This window comes from Rattus norvegicus, chromosome 17 (genome assembly GCF_021556685.1).
Source record: "Rattus norvegicus strain SHRSP/BbbUtx chromosome 17, alternate assembly SHRSP_T2T, whole genome shotgun sequence".
Taxonomy (NCBI): domain Eukaryota; kingdom Metazoa; phylum Chordata; class Mammalia; order Rodentia; family Muridae; genus Rattus; species Rattus norvegicus.
The window spans coordinates 84,711,214-84,736,494 of NC_141550.1; the positions used below are offsets into that span (position 1 = coordinate 84,711,214).

Consider the following 25,281-nt stretch of genomic DNA (forward strand, 5'->3'; position numbering starts at 1 on the left):
AAATAAACCAGAGTTAAACTGCATCATAAACTAAATGAACTTAACTTCATAGTGCCTCAAAAATATCCCACCCAACAGAAACAGAATATTCATTCAGCCACAAACTTCTCTAGGATCGACTATATTCTGAACCACAAATCAAGTTTTATCAAACGTAAAACAATGAAAATAGTAAGAATGGAAATTCTGTGACATGTGCACAGATGATCTGTGGGGAAGAAGGGGACCCAGCACGAGAGGTGGGAAGAGCAATGGATGAGGGAGATGAAGAGAAACAAAGTATAATGATAAATATATAGAGAAATATCAAGAAGAAGCTAACACCATATCTTACTTAGGTCAAAGTCACACAGTCATAGTTTTAAGAAGATGCTGAGTCATGTGGGTGGTGTCTGACAGTCCTTATGTGGTAGATCGACTCTTCTGTATAATTCTTATTTTTAAAAATGTATATATCACCCATATGCATCAGCTGCATGAAAACTGTAATACATGAGTTTTCTGGTCATGTTACTAGATAGCATCAGGATTTGATAACAAATCCAACAACTTGACAGACAGGTTGGACAGACAAAGCCTTGACATTTAAGGTGAACTAAGCAGGAAAAAAAAAAGTAGGGAAAAGAGGCAAATGAGCTCAACTAGACTAGAGAGAGAGAAAGTAAAATGCCCTAGCTGTGTGCTGCCTTCACAAATGCACCAGTCTGGAAGCTGCATTCATATGCTTGTTTAGCTAATAACAAAAAGTGTCAAAAGCTCCGGCAAGCACCAAGTATCCAACAACCTACACTCTTGGACGAGGCCAAACGGCTAATTGGGCTGACAGCAAGATGGTAACCAGGATGTAAGAAGACACACAAAACTGGGCAAGTGACAACAGTCTCAACTACTACCCTTTGCTGGGCTGGCCCTCAGGATACAGAAGAGGAAAAGACACAGGGACCGGAGAGGTAGGGCATCCCGGCTGTCTCAGTAGAGGTCACTTTAACTAAGTAAAAGCCATACAACCTCAAGTGAATGAGTCTGCCAGCATGACCAGAAACATGAGCTTACCCACACTGCACCAGTGCCTTCAGGGCAGCACGAACCCTAACCTGTCTCAGCTCAACATATGTTTACTGTACGCTACCAAGGCATTGCTTTTTAAACAGCATCATGAGATCAGAAAAGATAGCAACCAATGGCCTGCTTTTTATACTGAAGAAAAAAATACAATTAATGAGTTTTGAACAAAGATAAAACCAGCCCATGAGAAAAGAAAGACGTTTGGCACATTCATATGTAACAAGAAAAATGCAGTAAAATTTGTGTGAAAGTTACCCAGGATCAAACTCCCTCACATTTGTGATAAAGACACACTTAGGACTCCATTCTTTTCTAGTTACACAGTGATGTTTCTATATTCATTGTATGTATGTGTGCACATAGACCACAGAGATGATGGCACACTGATAATACTCTCTGAAGTTAATTTTCACTGGTGATTTATACCTTAGTAGCTCATCTAAATGTAAAATCTCAAAGTTAAGAACAAGAAAAAATCTCTTAAGTATTTCAGATAAATAATCCTATCAGGGCACAAGTCTACTGTTGTATTAGCAAACTGGAATCTCTTGAGAAGGTCCTCATGAATGACGGTCACCTGAATTGACTGTGTTAACAGCTGAGGGGACACCCTAGCTTCCTGTCACCCTCAGTGCCGTGGGAACTGTCTGAGGGGAGCCTGCCATGAAGACATCTCACCTGGTCTCGCATCAGTGCTGCAATGTGTGTAGTTTTGCCCCCTGGTGCTGCACACAAATCTAGAATCTTCTCTCCAGGTTGAGGATCAAGAACATGAGCTACAACCGTAGATGGCAAATTCTAGAAGAAGAAAAAAGAAGAAAGGATGATTCTTGACAATGTAGCCTCTCAACTCAATAAACTCAATAAATATAACATTTTCCACATTTAATTCTGGAGGAAGTGAAGGACAGGGATTTAGAAGATAATGGTTCTTTCAGAGAAAGGCCAGGAAAGAGGTGTCAAAAGTCACGAATAACACAGACTCCCTAGCAGTTCCTCACCGCTCTCTATGGTGATTTCAATTATCACATGGACTGAAAGGGACAGCTTCTGCCAAGCTCTTACACACACCTGATGTGACTTCAAGATGTAAATACTTTAACTGTCACCTTCAAGCTACTTAAGTCAGTTCCTGAGCACCAGTCAGGAAATTGTACCATGGCTGGTGAGATAGCTCAGTGGGTAAATGCGGTTGCCGTCAAACCTGACAACTTGATTTTGATCCCCTAGACCCACATCGTAAAGGAAAAGAACTACCACAGCTGCCATCTGAGCTAAGCACACATACTGTGACACATGTGCAAACACACACACACACACACACACACGCGCGCGCAAGCGCGCACGCACACAGACATTTAATAAGAACAACAATATCCATTTAATTAAGTTATAAGCCAGTGAGTGCAAGCTTGAGAAAATAAATGTGAAGTAGCAGCTTAATGCTGAACATTAAAAACCAGCTACCACTGGCTCAGGTTACTGAAGGAGAAAGAATATTACCTTGCACCAAGATTTTTCTTACACTTTACATTTTCTCTTATTTTCAAACATACTTTAAAAACTTACAAGAGTGACTTTTAACCTGGAAGTGATGTGGCATTCACTCGTCTCTCCAGCGGCTCAGAGAGGAAAGCCCACCAGGGAACCCACAGTTAAAAACTGCACCTATAGTAACCCAGCCTTCCCAAGGAGACAGCAGAACCATCCCTCCCTCAGCTCAGCAGGCAGCCAGGTGGGAAGGGCAGAAGGGCCGAAACAGGAGAGACCATGCCTCAACAAAGCGCAATTCTAAAACTGGACTCTGCAATTGAAATTTTATTTCTGAACTGATTTAAAGAAAAAAATGGAACCTTTCCAGAACACAGCCCAGGCAGGTCAGCTTTCAGCTCTGCAAGTAAAGAGCAGTTGCTGCTGCTCAGTGGGAAGGGACTTAACACTTAAGGACACAGGGAGGTTCTGGGCCGGCTAACTTTAGGTGGGGCCATTCCCTTCTCCTGTATTACAGCCAGAGTGCTCACAGCAAGCATGGCTTCCACCAGTTTCTTAGCTTTCAAAGACATCAAGTGTGTCCGCTGACAACTACCTAAGATCAAAAAGGATTTACACGTGTTTTCAGAGCACCAGTCTCTTGGTCATATGCCGTGTATGAGCGAGCACGTGTCTTCCTTTTGAGAAGAGCTCTGAGTGTGGCTTTTCTACACCCAGGACAGCCTCCCATTACTTGACCTTCGGCCTCAGCCGCCCTGGGTGATTTCAGCTTCGGAATATTGTTTTAAGGATATATTTAAAAATATAAAATCACTCAGATCCACATGGTGCTCCGAGCGCACCTTCAGTGACGATCGTTAAACCACCTATAAATACCACCGTCACCTGAAAGTTCACATTCGTCTAAAAGGCCGTCTGTGATGTCATACCTCTCTGTGCAGCTGTGAAACGTTCCCATTTGTGACAATCTAGTGCGTAGGTAAGAATATGGTAATGATTTTTTTTTTCAAATTCTCCAACTTACATGTGGGCCACTGAGATGGCTCGGCAGGTAAAGGTGCCAGCCACCAAACCTGACAACCAGAGTTCAATGTGCAAGTCCCACATGGTGGTAAAAGGTGTCCTTTGACTTCTACACAGGGCTACAGCACCAAATGTGCCTCCCAAAAATTATAAATGTATAAATATAATTTTAAGAAATGTAAGCACGGGGGTTGGGGATTTAGCTCAGTGGTAGAGCGCTTGCCTAGGAAGCGCAAGGCCCTGGGTTCGGTCCCCAGCTCCGAGAAAAAGAACCAAAAGAAAAAAAAGAAAAAAAAAGAAATTTAAGCACGACTTACTCTTTCTTTCTTTTTTTTTTTTTTTTTTTTTTTGAGCTGGGGATCGAACCCAGGGCCTTGTGCTTCCTAGGCAAGCGCTCTACCACTGAGCTAAATCCCCAACCCCACGACTTACTCTTTTGATCATTTTTTTCTTTTTTGAAACCCCTTAGAGAAACTCTTGTTACCAGATTCTGGCCTACATTCAACCAATGTATTCAAGTTCTTCTAACAAGGCACAAAGAAACTGATAGCTAAGAAACACCAATGGCCACACTGGGCTGAGATGAAGGTGATTTTCATTATCCTCCTGTCCTCCATTCTGATCTCTGCAGACTGAGTCTTGCTGCATGCAGCCTGCCTGCCTGCCTGCGGGAGCCCTGCTCTCCTCAAATGCAGCCTGCCTGCGGGAGCCCCTCCTTCCACAGCTCCTCCATTCCCTGGGACTTGGTCTCAGTGCAAACACCAGTGGCCTGGCTCTCCTGCTGCCCGATTGGCCTTTCTTCATAGCCATCAGAGAAATGAAGATTAAAACCATTTTGAGATGTCATCTAACCCAAGTCAGAATGCCCGAGATCATTAAAACACAGGAGAGCTGGCGATACTGTGGGAAAAGGGAAACATTCAGTCACTGCTAGTGGAAGTGCAAACAGGCACATAACCTATGGAAATCAGTATGAGGGATCCTTCAAACACTGAAAATGAATATACCACAAGTGCTACTGCACTCCTGGGAGGTACCCAACGGACTCTACATCCTGACAGAGATGTTTGCTCATTCCTGTTCACTGCTGCTTTATTCACAATAGCCAGAAATTGGAAACAGCTTAATGGTCAACTAAAAAATGAATAAAGCTAGAAAAAAATCATCCTGGATGAGGTAACCTCAGTCCCCAAAATATAAATACTCTATGTTTTCTCTTATGCGTGGCTGTTAGCTTTAAATCCTTTGAAATGTGATGCTACAATACAAGTATCCACAGATACAGATATCTCCTAAGGAACCAGGAGAAGGGGAAGGAATTCCCAAGGAAGGGAAATGGAATATAGTGTTATAGAGAGACAAAGGGAAAACAAATAGGAGAATTACATAGGGAGGGAGTGGGAGAGAAGGGTAGAGATGGAGAGAGACAACTAACACTAAAGAGCATTTGAAACCCATATGGAAATCCACTACTGTAGAAGCTTCCTAAATACATACACATAAAAAGGAATCTACATAGTGTCACCAAGCAATGGGGGGACAGTGCTCCAACAAGACAGCTCTTGATACCAAGTGACAGCTCCAATGGCAGGGATGGGAAAGTCCAAACATCACAGGATATTGCAAGGCTACTGGCTACTGGTAAGGCCCTCTTGCTAAAGACAACATGCATATATAGCACCAAGCACTGACAAGAAGAGCTGGTACCTAACTACAAGTTCCACCACTACTGACCAGCAGTCCTGGTGCTGAAGGTACTCTATGTGCTACAGAAGGAGAAAGGTCATTGCCAGTATCTCCAGCTACAGATCCCACAACCTATAGCAGTGACAGACTGCAAGACATACTGGTGCAGCAGTGGCACAGACGTTAAACGAGTGACCAACGGCTTTTTGATTGCACTTAAGGTCTGCCCCTTATGATGGAACCCATACCCAACATTTCTAAACTTGCAAGAGCCTGTGACAGGTCATGGGCCTAGGGGAAACCCAACACTATTATTCTGTTACAGTAAGAGAATAGTACAAGAATTCCTAATGACACACTGTCATATCCAGAGATCAGTGCCTGGCTCAACCCTCATCAGAGCAGCTTTTTCTTGCCTAGATGAAAATTAACAGACTCACCCCTGGACAATGTGGGAACACTAAGTGACTTTAGACCAAGTGTTCCTAAATAGGATGTCTTCATCAAAGCCCTGCCTGCTCAAGAACCTATGCAGAGGAAGAGGCAGAAAGACTCTAAGAGCCAGGGGTGACAGATACCTCCACAGAAACAACGTCTTCAGACACAACAGGACGACACACAGACCGACTCAAGGCAGCTGCCAGCACACATAAGACCTGCACAGATCTAAGCCCGGGAAGGTCCCAGCTGAGAGGGGGCGTGGCCACGAGCTCCCACTTCTAATCTGGAAGTTAGCTGTGATTGATATTGCAGCTTAGGTAAAATCAATTTTCGCCAATAAACTCTCACTGGGTATTGATAAACCGCATACCAGGGCAGACCCTATGCCCTGGAATAGTTGGTCAATCAACACAAAACAAACTCAGTGGTATTTTTGTTTCCTTTTGTTTTTTTTTTTTTCCTGTTTTATTGATCTGTTGCTTGCTTGTTTTATGGGTTTGCTAGGGAGGGGGGTGTTTATTGGTTTTGTTTAATGTTCATTTTGCTTGTTTTTTTTGTTGTTTTTCTTTTTCTTTTCTTTCTTTCTTTCTTTTTTTTTTTTTTTTTTTGAAAGAGAGAAAAATATGAAGATGGGTGGGTAGAGAGGTGGGAAGGACCTGGGAGGAAGTGGGTGTTGGAGGAGGGGAAAACATGATCAAATATACATTGTATGAAAAAATATTTTTTTCCCAACTGAAAGAAAATCTGGTGGCTCTGAACTACTTTGCAAAGAGAAATTTAACATTAAAAAATCAATACAATTTTCAGACCAACTAAACTCAGGTTGCAAAGCTATAAAAGCAGTATTTGTAACACTTAGGAAACAGGAATTTCCTAGAGACGAGCCAACATTTCACCAGCTCGGACTGGATTAGGACCTGCATCTTCACTGACCCTGGGCTAATGTGTGTCCAGGTGTCCAGGAGTCATGTCTCAAGCATATGCTTGAATCAAAGACCTGAGTTCAAATTTGCAGTTTCTGTTTCACGGTCAATGAGGCCCAGTTAGCCCACTGCCTACTACATACTTTATCTCCTTAAGTCTCTGTTGCCTTACCTATGGCCTTAAAGATGTTTAAGTGATGCATGAAGTAATATATACAAAACACTAGTGCAACACAGTTAAACCCTCAGTATGCCTTAAGTGTGATCATCATCATAATCTTAGTTGGTCATAGGCTAAGCAGTGGCCTGCTACATATAATATTCCATGAAAAAGAAAAGTTTCCACTAGGAAAATGACAAAAAGTTCAACTCTATCCTCAAATCCAAAAGCTTTAGTCCAGCAGTTGGCTAATGTCCTTTGTTACAGAGTGAACAAGTAGTTTTATGGTGTGTATAGATGACATGGATCACAAGTTGTCTTGTGATTCCTATTTTATAATCATCCCTGAGCTAGTTTTACAGTCAGAAATCCAGAGGGCTCGACATGCGGCCGCAGTTAAGCAAGATACAGTGTTCTTAGAGAGGCGCTGAGCTCAGTTCCCAACACTCACATTACACGTCCATCCCACACCTTCTTCTGGCCTCCGTGGGCACTTGTACTCAGTGCACACACCCACAATGCAAACACACACATCCATACAGAATCCAAAATCAGGAAAGGCAGCTAACAAGTTGGTATAAACAATATGAGATCTAAAAGAAGTTTGTGCTATGCAGATTTCTCCTTCTTAAAGTCCAAACTAAATTATACGCTAAGCAGGCATATGGCCCTTTATCTTAGCAGAGAGAAGATGAAGACTTTCTTCATGCTCACAGTGAGAAGGTATACAGAAAACACCCACTGTGAGTCAGGGGTGCTAAAAGTGATCCCACTCGAAACCAAGTCAAGCAAACAAAATCGCCCAAAGTGATTCACATCCAAGCAGGCAGAAGGCTATCGGTCCTATCCCTTTACATCAGCCCTGAGGTTCAGTTAGATAGTAATAAACATGAATCACTTTTGATCTGTTTTGCCCAGACATAATCTCCAAATTTGTGTAGTATCTTGTGGTTTAATACTGGAAGAGAAGAAAACATGTTGCTCCTGGACATGGGTTTAACTTGAGATGTTGCCAATTATTAGCAGTGTGACCTTGGCCAAGAGCCCCAACAGACCTAGTCTTCGGTATTTCCATTTCCTACAATAATAGCATTAAAATGAGTTGATGACCATGAATGTACTTAAGAAGCTAGAGAAGGTAAAATGACCCATCCCATCCCAGCACTTAATCCCAGCCTGACAAAAGCCTGCTGGCAGGAAACCACCTGAGTAATACTGAACATCACTCTTATAACTAGAACCTTAGCTGCACATCAATATGTGCATTGCTTATGATTAACATTCTGAGACCAAAGGCAGTAATTATATCATATCATAAATCACTTTAGACATGGGGGACAGAGTATTAAATCAATACAGAAAAACAGGAGTACTCAGAACTATCTTGGTATTTGACAATGGTAGGTCAGAAGTGCAAGAATATTAATAAAAGAGAGAAATACTTTGTAATAATTTATGCAAATGCTTTAATGTCACTCGGTATTTTTCTTACCTGTAAAAATATATAACCAGATAGAACATTGTCAAATGAGGGACTGAGATATATGGGTTCTGTCATTCTTATGCCTATACCCCTAAAAAAAAAAAAAAAAGAAATTAAATATTAGTCTGTGTATAGTATATATTTGTAGGAAAGACTCATCAGATCTACATTTATTTTTTTAAGATTTATTTATTTTTATTTATGAGCACACTGTAGTTGTCTTCAGACACACCAGAAGAGGGCATCAGATCTCCTTACAGGTGGTTGTGAGCCACCATGTGGTTGCTGGGAATTGAACTCAGGACCTCTGGAAGAGCAGTCGGTGCTCTTAACTGCTGAGCCATCTCTCCAGCTCCTTTTCTGCATTTAAATACTTTGTTTTATTCAACAAATTAGAATGGTTCTGTTGATTGTTTTGAATTTTACGAGAGGCTCATCCAAATAAATAAATAAGGCTACATAACTATTTTAGTAAGCACAAGAGTTTCCTTTAAGAGCTCAATAAATTAAAAGACAAAGAACACATAATTCTTACTACTTCATTCTAATGGAGTAACATGACTGAATGTATAGGGCACTCTGCTAGACACCTAGATGGAAACAAGGAAACACGCCTAAGCTCATGCTGATGCCGAGCACTGACAAAGGCAGGGCCCCGCTCCCCTCCCATCTTTCTACAGGACAGCTGCCCAGTATGCCCAGTATACCCAGTACTGACACTGTCCCCAGATGACTGTTCTACCTCTGTCCCATTTTACTAGTGGCAGTGGAGCTGCCAGCTCCAGGAAGGGCCGGGTGGGGTGCTGCATTGGGAGCCGAGCTCCAGAAGCCTCAGTGGGAGGGAACTTGCAAGCACTGCTGAGTAGCCACAGGATTTTGAAGCCCGCCCACCCTTCACTCCCAGCAGAAAAGCGAACGCGGCTCAGCAGTCACGAGACACACAGATGAACTGAGCGCTGGGCATCAGCAAGCAGCTAAAGTGGGCACTGGAAGCTATCCATTTACTACAGAGAGAGACATGACTGCATCAACAAAACATCCTAAGAATAAAATCAGGGTCTAGCATTTCTTTCTCAGACCCTGACAGCCAACTGTCTGTTTCTTTAGGAGAACTGACTTCATTCATATAGAAAGGTCACTCCAATGTGACACTGTTCAGAAATGAGGACTCTGGAACCATTCTAAATGGTGCGATTCCCAGTACTTGGCACACATGTGTCAGCTGCCAACCTTGGAGCGATGGTGCTCTGCAGCCCTCCTAAAACAAGTCCAGGAAACCAGGTTCAGTGGGTCCTCATCCGTTCAAGCTACCGACACCCAAATACGACTTAGAGCTAATTCTGTATCAATGTGGCTTGAACAAATTGAAACATTTAGTTTTGACCATAAATATTCACATGCAAGCTACAATTCAGATCTAATTTTTTTTGTTATTTTTTTACTCACATTAAAATTAAACTTTTCTTTGATAAAATAAGAATGTTTGAAAAGACAAGTCATCTAATTTTCTATTAAGATAAGCATTGTTCTTCAAAGTTCAAGCAATTAAATCTAAAAGGACAAGTAAAATTCTTACCCAATTACAGTGTGATCAGTCACTGACCTGGGCTTCTGCTCTGCTTTGCCCTGCTGAGAACTGAACTCTTGGGCACCCACCACTGAGCTTTGTCTACATTCTACTGCTTTGGTTTTTTATCTATTTACCTTTTTTGACCAAACAGGAGCTCTTTCCAAAAATCATGGAAATATGGGCTCATTTTTCCAGTTGAGGTCATGGAAAATTTTACATAGTGTAACAAAATATGCCTTTTCACTGTTTTGAGCTTTTTGAACCACAAAAAGGAATTTATTTCCCCTACAGAGTTCAGTGACATACTTCAGATCAGGTAACCCATTGAAGATATCTTTGCGGCTTAGTTCAGAAGTTCCGTTTCCCAGAAATACTTTAGTTCCATCGAACTCTTTGGCTCCTTTCTTACATTTCCCTTTAATATCAGAATACACAGAAACGACATCTCCAGCTTTCATAACTAAAGAAAGAAGAAAATCAGACTGTTAACCTGTGCTTCAGCAGACTAGTGAAATCCTTCAAGCTAAAATGGTTATCTGTATAAGATACAAACTGGCCTATTATCTCAGCATAACCCCCAAAAGCCACTCAACTCTTAGCCTTTAAGTATTCCCTAACAGCTAACTGGAGACGTTGCATTTTTTCATTGAAAACACAGGAATGATACTCAAAACATCCTATCTGAATCTTCCAACTAAACAGGAGGCATCATCTATATGACTTATTTCCCCAAAACCTAATACTAAGTAAAAGTTGTTATATAAATTTTAGTATCATGACTCAATACTCAACATTTAAGTTGCCTACAAAAGGATTCAATAAAAGTATATATATCTAAAAAAGAAACCAGAGCCACACTAGGGCATCAAGCAATCATCTTTCAGATCATCATACACAGGACAGGTGAAGTCCAGGAACTGAACACATTTGTTACAGAGCCAAGCTAGTGCTTTCTGATTCAAGCCCAGTAAGGGTCCACTGCATCAGCTAAGCACAAGCCATTCACCACTACCAGGGTGGGTCCATGAAGAATGCCAGGTTTATGCCACTGTCTGGGATTCTGGATGTCACCCTCATGAATGTCCTGAAAGGAGATTGAGGTTGTTAAGGCACTGAAATCAGAAGTACAAACTGGAATTTCACCACCTTCTGTAAGAAAGCTAAAATATGTCTGTGTGCACATGTGTATCCATGCTTGTGCCATTGCACGAGGGTACCTATGTTTGTGTCATGTGCACAAGGATACCTATGTTTGTGCCACTGCACAAAGGGTACTGCAGAAGCCAGCATGACAAGCAGTTGTGAGCTACCTAGCATAGTAGAAGGGGAGCTCTGGTCCTCTGCTCGAGTGTCCTTCACCACTGAACATTCAGTTTCCTTCACTACCCTTCTATGTTCTGTATTTCTCTGTTCCCCAGAGAATTATCATCACGGAAGTTCTTGTGTGGAAAAGCAAACAGTGACAGAAAGATCTGTGAATCCCTGTCTTAAAGCAACTTAAGGAGAAAAAGTCAATTTGCCTCACGGTTGCAAGTTACGGTTCATCACTGGGGAAACCAAAGCAGCAAGAACTTGAAACTGCTGGCCACATTACATTCAGTCAAGAGCAGAGAGCAATTAATAAATGCTTGCTTTCTCCAGCCCCAGGCATCCAGGATCCCAGTCCTAACGAAGTCCCACGTTCTAAAGGAATCCCATGTCCTAAGGTAATCCCACATCCTAAGGAAACTCCATGTCCTAATGAAATCCCACTTCCTAAGGAAACCCCATGTCGTAAGGAATACTGCCAATACCAGGCAAGCTAATCACACCCCGATTAGCACCATCATGATAATCTGCCACAGGGGAGCTCAAAGCAGAGGGACCTAGACAATTCACCACTGAGTCACTTCCCAAGTGACTCTGCATTGTGTTAAACAAATAGTTAAGCTGTTATTATAATGTTTATTTTTAGAGGATAAAATCCTGCATGGAAAATGTCAGGAAATATCTAATAGAGGCAGAGTTAATTATGTAAATTTCCAATCCATCACACTGAGGAATAGTAGACGGCCCTCAATCGTATACCTACACTTTGAAGCTGATACAACTCCTGGAACATAGACATGGGCCCCTCTTAATACTGCATTGCCACACTGTGCACCAACAATCACTTCACACTGTTGTCTTTCTATATTCTTCCTAGGCACATTAAAAAAAAGAAAGAAAAAAATTAAAGAATAATATTTTCAGTATCTATTTATTAGAGATATTAGTGGATGAATACAATCAATACACACAGTATAAATGTATAAAACTTTAAAAGAATAAAAATACTATTTAAAGAGACTACACACACACACACACACACACACACACACACACACACCCTGTTAAGTCTTGATTTTCCTAAATAAGCCACAGAGAAAAAGCTTTAAGAAAAGATAAAAACAAAGCAGCCATTTGCACAGCATAAAGGAAAAGGTATAAAGAATAGATACTTGAGAAAAAGGAAAACAAAAGTACAGGGTAGATGGCTCAGCTGGTAGAGGCAGTTGCTGCCTGAACTTGATCCCCCTGGGTTCTTGGGTTCTACGTGATAGGAGACATCTGATTTGTGTGAGTTGCCCCGCCCCGCCACCACAGAGCGAGCGAGAGCGAGAAATAAAAACACCTGAAAAGGGAGCCCTCTGGTGGAAGGCGGCAGGAGTGCGGCATGAAGAGCGGTTTGGTCACTTAACAAGCAGTACTGTTTATCTTCCTAACAGCATTAGGCTTACACACACTATTTGGCCTTCAAACCCTGAAGCATGAAAACTACAACAGGGATGAAAATACTGTTGAACATTTCCAGTTAAATGGAAGAGAAATCCTTTTTCTTCATTTCCTTCATTCCTGCCTGGCCTTGAGCGCTCCAATGTCTCACATCCAGATACTTTTTCTCACAGCACTAGACTCCCAACATGGATCCTAAAAGGGAAAAGCTTCTGACACCAAGAAGGTCTTCACCTGCCCAGCTCTCAACAACAGTCCTGAGCACCAAATGTCTACTGAGCATCTCTGGATGGCAATATTTCCCCTGTGTTTGTCACCAGTCACTGTGGAGTAATCTCTATGGTTTCTTTCCCTCTTTCCCCCGTGAGCAGATCTCACAACCCTTGTCAATGTCCCCTTGGCCTGGCTCCATGGGCTGACACTGCTCACCCTGAGCCTCCTTCCTAAGGAGGCTCACTCCTTCACCTGCAGAACAGGCCACCGTGTATTACTCACCTGACATGCTAACTGTCAATCGTAACCCACGGTTAGTCGCGGTGCTATGAGACTTGTAGACCCAGCAAATCAGGAAGCTGAATCAGGAAGGTAACTTGAACTTACTTTTAAGAAGCAGCCTGAACAGCAATAATGAAATCACTAAAAACCAAAGAAACATCAAAGTATCCTTAGTATTCTTTTGAGATTCACCATTGGCATTTCTAGTTACATAGATAGAACCATCCATAGATGAACCACAGGAGCTCCAAACTCAACAGATCTCAAGCAGTATTTATTGCCTACGTACACCTTAAGGTCTGGGTATGACAGCAAGTCTTTCATGTTCAGTCTTGAATGAGATATACGTACATAACCAAGCTAGAAGACCCAGAGCTATGATCCAGTGTCTCTGTAAGTTTGCATGCAATTTTCAGGACGACAGTATTGTAGTATAGGATCTCTGCTTTCATGACCGGATGGATGCTGCTCTAGAGGGGTTTGCAGAAATGGGCTCTCACTCTTGTGCTCACTTGACACTACAGCAGGAAAGCCAGGCTTAGTCTTAAAATTGCCAGCCTCTTTATTACCTGGTTTCAAGCATTTCCTACTGCAGCAACTATACGGACCAGGAGCCTTACACAACCTCACCCCTCTGCAAGCTGATGGCTCTGTTTGTGTGACAGGTCTCAGGAGCCCTGAAGTGAGACAAGGCCTCAGTTCCCCATTCCTGCCTTGTCAGCCTTGCCTATTCTGTAGAGTATTCGATGGGCAGTGGTTTCATCTGAGGTGTCTACACAGATTTTTGGAAGGCTTTCATACTTGGGTTTTTCTTTTTGATGGTGGTGGGGTTGTTTTGTGTTTTTCCTTTGGGGTTCAGGCTTGTAGTTCCTAAAGTTGTCTTTCAACAACTGTGGAGAATACCTGTTCCTTACATTTTCTTCCTACTGTTTTTGACCAATTAGTTCTATTCTTCACATCTGGAGCCAGGCTAACTGTTGTTTCTACTCTCAGTATTTCTAAGCTCTTTGTCTCTGCTCCATTGCAGGTGATTTCCCTCAGAGTCAGCATTTAACTCTATAAAGTTAAAGGCTGGCTTTAAATCTAACTTATAAACAACACTTAATCTCAATAACCCTTTACTTCTGTATCAACCCGCTTTTCCTCTTAGTTCTTTTATGCTTAATCATTTTAAGGAAGTCATTGTGTGTTTACCAGGTAGCTCTAATTTGTTAAGGTTCAGGGGAATTCTCCCCGACATTTCCTGTGGTGGGGTGACTTCTCACTTAATGGGAAGTGATGAGAAAAGTGAGTGACATGGATTCAAAGCATGCAAGGACACAAGTCGGCCTGGACTCCACACAGCCCCTGAAGAACTGCCTCAAAATAAATGTTTGTGGCAATTTCCCAGACTGAAGGTTCCTAGACAGCTCAGTAGGAACACAAACTCCAAGGCTTTGAAGATCTGTAACTGCTTTAACTTCTGAGGAGAGTTCCTTTTCAAACCTGACCTTACAGTGAGAGGCCTTCCTTCCAGTTACTACCTCAGGCTGACTGCTGGATAGTCCTCACGGCCAGCATTACCCCATTGCTAAATCCAAAGCCCCTCCATTTGGACAGCCAGCCAACAGCTGCCTTTCCCCAAACCCCAGCTCCCTAATATTAGCTCCCGACCTTCCAGCTCTTCCTGTAGTTTCTCATTCCCTCTTCACTTACACTCAGGTCTTCACTGGCTTAGGACTTTACTCTCTCTGCACACAATTCCCAAAAGTGTACAGCAGAAATGGTTTCAGATCATCAAGTTTGCTGTATCTTTGGAACTAAGACTGTAACAATTTCCTAGCTTGTCTACAGTTTTGCAGTTCATCTTCTTGAGAAAAATATGTCTTGTAATTTCACTTTTAACCTGATCTAAGAAATGAAATGAATGGCAAATATATGGCTACAAACTTATTTATATTAAGTTCATCAACACCTTTACTATGTGAATCACCGTGTGATAAAACCTCCCCTTTGCTTTTAAATGCGTATAGGACAACCACAAACCTTGTTTCAGGGCACACTAGTGAGTAACTTCTGCTAGTGTCATGTTTCTAAGCTGCAGCTCTAATCACGCCCTCCTTCCAAGTCTTCAGTGTTATAGTCTCAGGAGAAACAAAACAATCTTCTGCAATTCGCAGCCTGCCTCTCCACTTCCTGGGTTTCACCTGCGCTTCTGGAAGCAGCTGAGCGGCCACTTACACCCAGGCTCCCACACATCTGCCTGCCTTCGCATCTCTCTGCTTAGAGGGAGCACAGCCCTGCCCTCCCTATCTCACCTACCAACCTAATTACCAATCATCTTTAAGTACCTGAAATAAAAGATCTACACATTGCTGTGGCCTCCGGCCTTCCTCTTCTTGCTCTAAGGACACTCTCCTTATGCCTCTCTGAGGCAGTCCTAGCAGTCTCCGTTGCCAAGGCTCACTGACGTAAACTGAACGACTGAAGGAGGTCTCATTTTTTAACACCTATATGTGCTACATACAGCACAAATGCGAACCTCCTGTGACCTGAGTGTTAACATGAGTTAAGGAGAGAGCACAGTAAGATGGCTCAGTGCACAGAAGTGTTTGATCCTCAAACCCACATGGTAGAAGGTCAGAACCCATTCCTGCAAGCTATCCTGTGACTTCCACACTCAAACCCTCCCTCCTCCCCATACCACACTCCCCCCAACTCACACACACATACTCAGTTAAAGGAGAGACATGCAGAAAGAATCTGTGCAATGGAGCCTGGGCCTGTAAGATACCACAAGAGTAATCTTAATAAGCAAAAGACACATTAAAAGGGGGAATGAGGGGCTGTGGATTTAGCTCAGTGGTAGAGCGCTTACCTAGGAAGCGCAAGGCCCTGGGTTCGGTCCCCAGCTCCGAAAAAAAGAACCAAAAAAAAAAAAAAGGGGGGGGGCATGAAAGAGAAAAGACTTCAAATGTTTATCTTTAAATACACTTAAAAATACAAAAAAGAAAGAAAGAACAATGAAAATACAAAATCATAATAAGCATTTTTAGTTTAGGAAACAATTAGTGGAAGGGTTCTGAGATAACATTTAGTTAGAGGCAGGTAAAACTGCTAACTCGTAATGAACCTATACAATCCACCACGCACTGTTCTGATCAACTACTGAAGTCTCTCTCCCCACAATCCTGCAGCTCACAAACGCTTTCCTTCCCACTTGAGAAGGGAGCAAAACAAAGCAGGGAGACAGACAACATATGTGATAAACTATTGGCAAAGGGCCAGGCCACTCTTGGAACAGCGTTCAGGTCCAGGGCAAGCAGAAACCTCTGAACAGTTGTTCACATCATGAGTGGACTCTGCAGACCTGTTTACATAACTCTCAAATTGTCACTGCATCACTTTGACAACCATGAAAAAATTGTCTTGTTTTTTATAAAGGAAAAGGAAAAAGGCTGAAATTCTATTCATTAACAGCAGCAACAAACTAAAACTGAGCGTGTGGAGGCGTGCCCTGGATCCCATGCCCAGGACCCCAGGGCAGAGAGGCTGAGGTTGGAGGACTGAGCCTTGGAAGCCAGGCTGTGCTGTCCAGCATGCTGATCTGCATACCTCAGACAGTGAAAAGAGAAACACACACACACACACACACACACACACACACACACACACACACACAATTCAATGAAAGTAAGATTATTTCAGAACGAGAGACAGCTGAAAGCTGGACCTAATAACAGCAATTTTGCATTCACATAAAAAATGTAAAACATATATATATGTGCATGTATATATGTATGTATGTATATATATGTACGTATGCATATATATATGTATGCTAGTATTTCATAACATAGATCAAGTATAATTTAGAAAATCATTTTGTTACTATAAAAAGTATTTCAAAACTTTAGCAACATGAGTATTTTTTATTTACCATAACTCAAGTTTAAATACTTTATAGAATAAATAGGGTCTTTAATGTGCTACTTGAGAAAAGCATTCTTAGAATATGGAAGCTCTTTTTTAGTTTTCAAAAATACATCTTCCAAATATGTAAATGAGGAGAACCATACCTGATATAATATTATGTCAACAAGTAATTTGGCTTAACTGTTAAGTATAAAATTTTACAAATTCGGGGTTGGGGATTTAGCTCAGTGGTAGAGCGCTTGCCTAGCAAGCGCAAGGCCCTGGGTTCAGTCCCCAGCTCCGAAAAAAAAAAAAAAAAAAAGAAAAGAAAAGAAAAAAAAATTTTACAAATTCAATTATAAAATATAATATTTCTTTATTGTAACTCAAAAAACCCTTGTAACCCTGGAATCTCATAGAACTCTGGGTGAACAGGAGCTGGGAAGACGGCTCAGCAGGGAAGAGCACTGGCTGCTCCTGTCGAGGACCCAGGTCCAGTTCCCAGCACCCATGTGGCGGCTCACAACCACCCATAATTCCAGCCCTGGCGGACCTGAGGCCTCTGCTGGCCTCTGCAGGCACTAGACATGCACATGGTGCACATACACACAGGCTGACAATTATTGTGCACTTCAGATAAAAATGAATACATCTTTTTACAACAGAAGCCTAAGTGAGAGTCTGAAGAGTGAGGACGAAGGTCCTCGCTGCAGTAAACGATGGAGATGCACTGTTTTCAAGGTGGTCAGGTATAGTCCTGCTCCTCCTCCACAGGATGCAGTGGAGCAGAAAGTACAGGACCACAGATCTGTCTCTCGGGCTCTGCAGAGTCTCTAAGAATGCAGACCGTACAGTCGACGAGCAAACATCTTGGGACAAATTTTAATTTACAAGAATAAAGGAAAAGCAACGAGCCACAAACCTTGGTCCAGTCATGGGGATGAGTAGAACATCCGGGAGGGCTGGATGCTGAAGAACGGGAATGCTGGATCCACCAAACTGCTGTTAAGAACACACATACAGTGATAGAGCACCCAGTGGTAAACCTCGCAGGCTTCTCTGTGTCACCGTGCACATGAGAGAGCACCCAGTGCATGTGGTAAACCTCGCAGGCTTCTCTGTGTCACCGTGCACATGAGAGAGCACCCAGTGCATGTGGTAAACCTCGCAGGCTTCTCTGTGTCACCGTGCACATGAGAGAGCACCCAGTGCATGTGGTAAACCTCGCAGGCTTCTCTGTGTCACCGTGCACATGAGAGAGCACCCAATGCATGTGGTAAACCTCGCAGGCTTCTCTGTGTCACCGTGCACATGAGAGAGCACCCAGTGCATGTGGTAAACCTCGCAGGCTTCTCTGTGTCATCGTGCACATGAGAGAGCACCCAGTGCATGTGGTAAACCTCGCAGGCTCCTCCGTATCACCATCTCCCACTGCAGGCAGCTTGACTTAGGCCTATTTCAACATATTTCGTGGACTACGGTAACAGTAAACACACCTCTAACCATTTCCTCTCGGAGTCAGTATTATCCTGACGTCAGTGGGAAGGAGTGCTCGGGACCGAACATACTAGCAAGTGCTGAATTTTGAGTTAGAATCTCCCTACATTGCCCACACTTGCCTCAAGCTTTCAATCCTCCTGTCTCAGATTCTGTAGGAGCTGAAGTTACAGGCACAGGCTACCACACCCAGATCTGACTTCTTTACAGGATTCAATTCTGTATACTGTTCAATTTGAAAAAAACACAAACCATGCTTAAGTGATTTACTCTGAAAACATATCTTCTATTTATAGTGACACACAGGCACTGGGTACAGTGGCGCATATCTGCAATCCTAGCAGTTAGGACAAGGAAAGATGACCATGAGTCCAAGGGACATCTGAGCTACCCAGTAAGCGGTACATTGCAAATCCTAACTCTACGCGTGGAGAGTCATTTAAAGTTTCAGAACAAGACATTAAAGATATTGGTCTATACTGTCAAATTACTAACACATACCACCAACATTAGAGGCCATGTCAACTTTGCTGATATCAAAAATACTTTTATTAGAAGGCCAGGATTTTCAAAATCTAGTGTACTTAGCTGGCTAGACTAGAAATACATGCAGGGCCAAAAAGCTCCTGGCCTACCACACAGAGTCACTGTGGCATTTCTTTCTAGTTCTACAGATACACTACGAGTTTGAGATCATCTTTAGTGCCAGTATCCACATCACATAAAACTACCAATCAACGTAAACCAGGGACACCTTTCTTTGAAAATGTGTTGCTGAATATGAACCGGCATACTCTAATGCAGGCTGAACTAGACTGGGCACTATGTGTAGTCTATGGGAGAAAATATGCAAATATTTGACAAGTTTATGCATGAAGGCTGTTTATTAATGCTCCCATACTACCTGAAAGCGTAATAATAAAACTAACTGTCACGTGGCAGAATCCACACCCATTAGAAGTATGTAAAAATGAGAAAAAATTCCTTATTTGAGTTCACAAAGCCAACACGTCTCGTGACTCCTTCCAAAGGACATTTCAGACTGAGTACGCCCAGCAGATGACTGATGAGCAGGCTGAACTGCAAGTCCTTTCTCCCTGCATCCAAACCTTTTACCTTCCCTCTCTGCTTCATCACTTTGATGGGCATATAGTGAAACTACAATAAAGAGATATTTCCAAGGACAGGAATTTTACTGTGCATTTGTGCTTAGCCCTACAGAAATTATTTTACATCGAGACAAATCTGCCATGTCAACACTTTTCTTTTACTTTTCCATCAGAACAAGTGAACCTGACATGAAAAGAAAACCATGCAAGTGACTGCCCCACATAGCAACACAAACAACTGTTTTATCAGGCCAAGCACATGGCCCGATAGCACTCAGTTTCTTTCCTCTACCCTTTACTCTTTTAAAGCAGTAACAAAATTTTCTTCTACTTTTATTTGCCCACTGGGAGCGATAAGACCACATGCCCAGGTGTGCGTGTGGAGGTCAGGGGCCTTTGTCAGCTCTACAATAGGTTCTGAGGAGAACACTTAGGTCCCCAGGCCTGGCAGCAATCACCTTTACCCACCACACCATTCCACCCCTGCTCCCCTGCCTCTCTAAAACCTCCTTTCAAAGGTATAACTTATGTCATACACTCCCCACATTCCACAAACAGGTCAAGAAATGTATTGAAAAATACATTTAAAGGACTGCACAATCAGCACCCCAGACCAGTTTCAGGTTACTTCCAACCCCCAGGAAAGGCCCCCAAGAGCATTGGCCTGCACCCTGTGTTGCCATCCTAGGCAACCATTCATCTTCCTGTATTAAGTTACTTTTTCTAAACACTTTATGTAATACGACACGTGGTATCTTGTGTCTTACCTCAGGTCTTGAGGTTAATACACATTACTGTTCATATTACTAACTATTTACATTGCTGACCAGTACCTCACCACATGAACATTCTCTAATTACTTGTTACTAGATAGATTATATCTCCTGTTCACTACTAAACATAATGCTGCCATGTAAACTCATGGCCAGAAATCTGTGGACACACGTTTTACTTTTCCAGGTAGTCCTTGGAGTGTAATCACTGGGGTACACTGTACATTTCCACATACCTCTTTACAAGATGGCAAGACTTCCAGAGGTCTCATTATCTTACCTTACCAACTCTAATGTAGAAAGGTACCAGCTTCTTCCTTCTCACTAGCTAAGGGATGTTAAAACTCTTAAATCCCAGTAAGTGGACCAGAGAAATGGGCACATAGAACACCAACTGGTTTCCCCTCTGAGCTACTCTTGGCACATGCAGAGTCTGGAGTGGAAGGAGAAGGAAGTGTCCAGTCTCACTCTCCTGAACACCTCTCCCTCTGGAGCTAGGCTCTAGTCTATTATTTCCCTATCCAGGGACACTCACTTGGGCTTCACTGCTCAGATTTACTTATTTTGATTTATTCTATTATTTTGTGTGTGTGAGTGCAGGTGTGTATGTGGAGGTCAGCGGACAATTCTACCGAGTCGGTTCTCTCCTTCTACCTTTATGTGGGTTCTGGTTCCCATTCAAGTTACTAGGCTTATGCAGCAACTACGCCAACCCACTGAGCTGCCTCAATGGTCCCTCCTCTTGATTTAGCTAGAGTGACTCTATCCTATTCTAAACCATGGTGGGGTAGGACTTTGCAGAGGCAGCTGTTCAGGGTCAGCCACTTTCCAGTAAGGACCTCATCCATGCTCTGTAAGTATGCCCATAAACTCACTGGTTCACTCCAAAACATATTTCAAAATACGTGTAATTCTACAATTACTTAGCAGGTATCCTCATATCTCTGAACACATCTTAAATGTACAATGAGTCCTAATCATTAATGTACGCCGCTCATTATGCAAGTGGGCTTAAGGATCAAATGAACCTCTGTCTGTAGTTTAATAATGAAGCCCAGAGGGCTTAGAAACTTAGACTAAGTACTAATAGTCTAATAAATTTAGAATCAGAAGTTCTAGGCTCAATCCAACCTCTCATCTCTTATTATATAACCATAAAACAACTTTCATAACTTAATTTCCTTATTTATGCAACTGGAATATCCACAAATGTTTAAATTTCTTTATTTAATATGGTGCTGTTTTGAGTTTAAATATATTACGTTTAAATATCGGGGCTGGAGAGATGGCTCAGCGGTTGAGAGCACTGTCTGCTCTTCCAGAGGTCCTGAGTTCAATTCCCAGCAACCACATGGTGGCTCACAACCATCTATAATCAGGTCTGGTGCCCTCTTCTGGCCTGCAGGCATACATGCAGGCAGAAAGCTGTATGACGTATACATAATAAATAAAATAAATGTTAAAAAAAATCTTAAATATCATATATTTGGTGTGCATATACCATGGAAATGCTGTCAACATATCATATAAATGTATCTTATTTAATTGAACATCTACTTCTAAAATATATTCCTTTAACTCTTCCACTATGTGTGTTTAAAAATGATCTGAGAGCAGTAAACTCTGGGTATTTTCAAGTTGAAACCTACAGACTATCTACCCGATTACCCATGGGGTTCTATGGCTCACAGTGTGGCAGAGTATCGTAGTATGACTGCCCAGCATCCCACACTCACACCGACCTTCTGAAGCTCTTCAAGCAGCAGACCTCTGACATGCTCAACTGAGCCTAAATGCGTATTCACTCTGACAGTCGTGAACAACGGAGGGTGTGACAGGCGAAGCAGCAGAGTCTCAAAGTTCCTTTCTGCTTCCTGTTGGCTCGAAGCAGACACAACCTGCAATAAGAAGACCCTGGTCTCAATGTCAGTGTGTAGCCATCAGTCTTAACATACTTCAGGAATGTTAAGGTAAACATAAGATTTAGTTTGCTTGATATTACTTCTTTGCTTTCCAAACTGTTTTAGAAATGGGATGGCCTTTCTTTATTTAAGCTGTCATACCTTGTGGATTTGGAAAGGGGATGACATTAAAAACTGCATCAATCCTTCATAAAATAATGTTCATCATTCTACACCTGCTGAAATTGACCACTGAATGTCCCCTTTCCTCTCTTAATATATAGTTCATAAGGCCTCTCGAGATAAGCATAACATATTTTCTCTTTCCATATAGTTTATCCTATGAACAAGATTCGGAAATAAGATGTAAAAATAAGCTTTAAAATCCCAGCTCCAATAACACTCAAAAATAAAAAAGCATTTTAAGTGGATTTAATTTTGCTAGAAAAGCAAACATTTAGAAGACTATCCAAGTTGCCAAGGGGTGGCAGGGTAAGATAGTTAGAGCATGCAGGGACGTTTCACTGGAAGGCAATCAACACTCATTGGGAATTTCTGTGCTAAGCATAGCCAGTAATCAGTAGCACTCTTTTTAAGATCTGCATGCCAAACCAACGCAGTGATTTCCCCTTAAGGTTGATGTCCCAAGACAATCTTGGAAAGTACTTATAACCTATTCAACTTTCATAGAATAAAACTTTATCCGTAAGAATTACTTCAAGGAAACCCATGCAAAAACAATGCTTTCCACCAAGGTTCGGTGGATTTCATGCCTATAATGCCAGCACTCAGGAGGCAGAGACAGGTGGATCACAGTAAGTTCACTACCAGAGTTCCCGTACAGCCACTACTATATGGAGAATCCCTACTTCGATCAATAGATAGATAGATAGATAGATAGATAGATAGATAGATAGATAGATAGATAGATAGATAGATAGATAGATAGATAGATAGAATAGATGACAGACAGACAGACAGACAGACTTCTAACCTGCCTTTTTTCTAATCATTACATCTGAGCTTTAGTTGTCTGACAGTTCTGCCAGTTTGGATGAGTAACAGGACTGCTTAGACTGGTCTCCCTTCTTAAAACTGAAACCAAATCACTATACCAAAATTTATTAAACCAAAATGTAACAATTTGCAATCAAACAACTGATGGCATTTAAAGAGGCACTCACTATGCCCCTTTCACCTGAGTAAGTAATTAAAGCTTAGAGCATAAGCTTTAATGGAACAGGTCTATCTACTGTGGAAGCAGTGAGTTGTGTGGCCAGGGAACTTCTGTTGATTGTGTTACCCCTTCAGTACTAAGGGCACTGACAGGCATGTAACACTTTCTTTTTCTTTACATCTAAATGTGAGCACATATACTCATCTCCATCTCAGTAAGCATCAGTGGTGACCAAAAAAAATATTGTTTTTAAAGATTCTAATAGACGAGTGGCCAAAACTAAGAACAGATTACTCTTTAGCTTTCTTTCTGCTTCCCCAAAAGTTGTATCTGAATTTTGCAAACATCTATGTACGTGACCTACCTCCTCGTTCAAAAAGCTCTCTTTGAGATAGTTTTCAACTTCAGGTCTCAAAGATATCTTTGGAAATACATACATTCTTTTTTTCTGCTGTAATTGTCCAAGAAAATGTTGGAAAGCAGTCTTTTTCTTTCTTTCCGAATTACAGCGTTGTCAGCCAATGGACGAGCACAAGAATGCCTTTCGGGATTGAGTTCTGGAGTGAGCGGGGCCCAAGGTTTGTCCTTCTCGGGGATGCCGTGAGAAAGCTCCGAACTGCGACACTGCGCCAAACGCGGCTTGGTAACAAGTGTACCTAAGTGCAGATAGGAAAACAGCACGTCCACTCCCACACACTATTTTCCAAAACCGCGCCCCAGCTTCGGAACACAAAGTCGCTTCCTCGTCACTTCCAAAGTCGTTTCGTCACTTCCGGCGCCGGCTGCCCACCCTGCATCTGCCAATCACTTCCAGTCCTGCCCCCTGAAGGTGGTGCTTCTTCCCTGCCTAGTGGAAGCAGGTTCTCCGAGCCTCTTGAATGCTAATTTGAGCTGGCTACCTCACTAATCTGAATCAGGGAGGTTTCCATTTATTGTCCTCAGTGCAAGTAGCGACGGAGGCCTCCCTCGGACACTTTTACTTCAAAGACGTATTTATGTTAAGAATATGAATGTTTTGTCTGCATGCATACACGTGCACCACGTGCTTGCCTGTTTGATGCCCTGGAACTGACATTCTGGTTGTAAGCTATCATATGGGTGCTGACAATGGAACCTGGGCACTATGCAAGTGCCCTTAACTATTGAGCCATCTCTCTTACCCTAATACCCATGGTTTTTAAATGTGCAAATACCCGCGAGTACTCTGGTACAACTTAAAATCCCCGAATAGTGTTTTCACCTAGCCATGAAGCTCCTAGTTAACGTGCTTTAGAGCACAAGAGAGCCTTTCCTGATGGCAATGAGGTGAAAAGGGTTTAAAAATAACTAATCAAAGTCAGTCAGTTGTTTTATACTTGAACATTATGAACAGTTCTGTCTTCGTTGCTGAGGGGCATATGGTTTGCTTGTTGGTTTGTTCTGTGCTTCTTGTTGTTTTGGGCCATATCTCATAGGTAACTAGAGAGAAGGTTTTTGTTTAGTTTGTTTTTAATCTTTTAAGTGTGAATACTTAAACTACGTATAATTGCTCCTTTCTATGACATACCAAGACTTTACTAGGTGAAAATTCCATAAGACACTGCCACAGTTCAGCACAGTGGTTATAAACGGTTTTCAAGGAGTACAACAGAGCTCCAGGCATTGTAATAACTTTCCATGACCTCAAAAAAAAAAAAAAAAAAGAAAGAAAAAGAAAAGAAAAGAAAAGAAAGAAAGAAAACAGGCTATGGACCAGTAGGCCGGTTTCTAAAACAAGTACCCAGTCTTCCCACAAAATCATGTGTCTGTGGTCAGTGCATGGGATTCTTTCCTGACCTCATCACCGGAAACTAAAAGAAA

The 25,281-nt window shown here is 42.1% G+C and overlaps 1 protein-coding gene across 20 annotated transcripts in view; it reads right to left on the bottom strand.

Annotated features, from left to right (window-relative positions):
• Nsun6 (NOP2/Sun RNA methyltransferase 6) overlaps positions 1-24,207 on the bottom strand; it is a 37,660-nt gene extending 13,453 nt beyond the window's left edge. The window contains exons 1-7 of one of the 20 annotated variants that reach the window (XR_015640830.1): positions 23,807-24,207; positions 22,107-22,262; positions 17,908-17,987; positions 11,914-12,023; positions 10,149-10,302; positions 8,282-8,363; positions 1,744-1,863 (exon numbers count right to left, since the gene is read on the bottom strand). Coding sequence is in view for 19 of the 20 variants with exons in the window: in NM_001107367.2 (NP_001100837.1) it covers positions 1,744-1,863; positions 8,282-8,363; positions 10,149-10,302; positions 11,914-12,023; positions 17,908-17,987; positions 22,107-22,262; positions 23,807-23,881 (777 nt within the window). In the remaining variant the exon portion in view is untranslated. 20 annotated transcript variants of the gene reach the window in all.
• Between the last annotated feature and the right edge of the window lie 1,074 nt (positions 24,208-25,281).